General features: G+C 43.5%; 1 protein-coding gene across 1 annotated transcript; it reads left to right on the forward strand.

The window, feature by feature from the left end:
- Positions 1–1,968: 1,968 nt before the first annotated feature.
- Positions 1,969–2,325, forward strand: EAH_00043240 (hypothetical protein; the record flags this gene model as incomplete). The annotated part of the gene is made up of 1 exon (XM_013394986.1): positions 1,969–2,325. The coding sequence occupies one exon, from the start codon at positions 1,969–1,971 to the stop codon at positions 2,323–2,325; it is 357 nt and encodes a 118-aa protein (XP_013250440.1).
- Between the last annotated feature and the right edge of the window lie 251 nt (positions 2,326–2,576).

The following is a 2,576-nucleotide window of genomic DNA, read 5'->3' on the forward strand; positions in this document are numbered from 1 at the left end:
TATATATATATATATATATATATATATATATATATAATGTTAATATATATATTATATAGTATGTATGTTAAATAGAATTATATTTATTATACTACATACAAAAAGAAGAAAGGAGAAAAGACGCAGCTAACAAACTCTTCTGTCTCCAACTTACTTAGATTCAGGTGTATCTATATATATATAATTAATATATATATATATATATATATGTATATATATATAACTATAATATATATATATATATATATATTAAACGCATTCTTAATAGGGTTCTTTGTTATGAAGGAGAAGCAAAGATACATCAATAAACAAAACAAAATAAAAGACAGAAAAGACGAGAGGAGACAAACGAAGCTTGCAAACGTTGCTAGCCAACGGTGCCCCTGCACGAAGCCTAGCTAGCTAGCTGTCTCTGCAGCTAGCTAGCTTACTAGCTAGCTGTATCTGCAGCTAGCTAACTAGCTGTCTCTGCATGTACAGTAAGACAGCATCCCCTCCGTATAATACAAACAGACAAAACACAACACGCAGCCCGCACATACTAGGCCAGCTAGCTAGCCAAGCAGCTAGCTAGCCAAGCAGCTAGCTACCGTGTCATGGAGGTGGCAGCTAACTAGCTAAATAGCTAGCTAGCTAGCTATGGTGATGGCTAGCTAGCTAGCCACAGCGACAGCTAGCTATCAGTAGTCATAAGCGCGGCTAGCTAGCTAGACAGCTAGTTAGCTAGCTAGCTGTCTAGCTAGCTAGCTAGCTAGACAGCCGCGCTAAAGATGCCTGGCAAGGAGAACAACCAACGTCATGCAGGTGCCCAGCTGCGGCTACCGCAGCAGCAGCAACAGCAGCAGCAACAACAACAGCAGCAAAAGAGATGTGCTCGTTGAGCCTTCAAGAGGAGACAGTAAAAGGAGACGACAAAGGAGACAATTCCCTCGAGGTGTACATACAGCTGAAGTGTCTGCAGTGGGTTTGCTGCTGCTGTTGCGGTGTATATACACCTGAAGAGAGAAGAAGAGACACTTCTGTGGGGCGAGAGGGGGGGCCCCAGGTGCCTGTACACCCTGGGGTGTACATGCAGATTGGCTTGAGGTGCCTATACACTCCAGAAGAGATACAGAAGGCCCCGCAGGTACTGCAGGATTTCATTTGTCCCTGAAGAGACAAAAAGGAGACAATAAAAAGGAGACAATTAAAAAGGAGACAGTTAAAAAGGAGACAGTTAAAATTAGAGATAATTAAAAAAGGAGACAACTAAAAATAGAGATAACTAAAAATAAAGATAGTTAAAAATAGAGACAACTAAAAATAGAGATAATTAAAAAAGGAGACAATAAGGAGGAGACAATACAAAGAAGACGAGAAAAGGGGAGACAATAAAAATGAGAAGATAACAAAGACGGAGACAACAAAAAGGAGACAATTAAAAGGAGACGATTAAAAGGAGACAATAAAAAAGAAATAATAATAAAAAGGAGACAATCAAAAGGAGACAATTAAAAGGAGACAATTAAAAGGAAATAATAATAAAAAGGAGATAATAATACAAAGGAGACAATTAAAAGGAGACAATAAAAAGGAGACAGAAAAGAAAGATAATGACAAAGAATAATTAAAAAGGAGATGATATAGAGGAGAGCAGAAGGAGACAAAGGAGACAACAAAGAAGGAGACAGCAAAAGAGGCTGGCAGCGCCACCGCTTGTCTCTCATTTAACTCTGAGCCCGCCCATCTGCTGCTGCTGCTGCTGCTGCAGCTGCAGCGAGGAGACAGGGAAGTAGACGCAGGAGGAGACAGCAGCAGCAGCACCACCGCCAACCCCAGCAGCAGCACCACCACCAACACCAGCAGCACCACAAGCGTGAGCACCAGCAGCAACAACAACAGCAGCAGCAGCAACAGTAGCAGCAACAGCAGCAGCAGCAGCAACAGCAGCAGTACCTAGTTTTGATTGACCGTAGAGTCTATCGACAAATGTTATCGGCACCTCTCCAATTGAACAACCCAAAGACCGACCGCGCACAACCACCTCCATCTGAAATGCATACCCTGCAGCAGCAGCAGCAGCAGCAGCAACAGCAGCAGCAGCAGCAGTGGCAGCAGCAGTATAAGGAACGGCAGCAGCGGCGGAAAAAGAGGAGAAAAGCAGCAGCAAATGCAGAAGCAGCAACAGCAGCAAAAACAGAAGTAACAGAAGCAGCAACAACAGCAGCAGGAGCAAAAGAAGAAGCAGCAAAAGCAGCAGCAGCAGCAAAAGCAGCAGCAGCAGCGGCGAAAGCAGCAGCAGCAGCAGCAAAAGCAGCAGCAGCAGCAAGCACTGAATGGGGTTAAATCTGTGTGTTGTTTTGTCTTTGCTACTTTCTGTCTCCTTTTATGCTGCTGTCTCCTTCGTCTGCTGCAGCAGCAAAATAATAATGAAGCTTCCTACAGGCTGCAGCTTGCTGTTAACAAACAACGTAGGGTTTAGGGTTTAGGGTTTAGGGTTTAGGGTTTGGAGACCCCTGAGGAGACACCTCTCACCCGTCGCCTTTATGTGGGGCATCAGCTTTTCTAGCACTTCTCTCTTGTACAGACTGAGGAGA

The sequence above is a fragment of the Eimeria acervulina genome, genomic scaffold (genome assembly GCF_000499425.1).
Source record: "Eimeria acervulina Houghton genomic scaffold, Eah_scaff574, whole genome shotgun sequence".
Taxonomy (NCBI): Eukaryota; Apicomplexa; class Conoidasida; order Eucoccidiorida; family Eimeriidae; genus Eimeria; species Eimeria acervulina.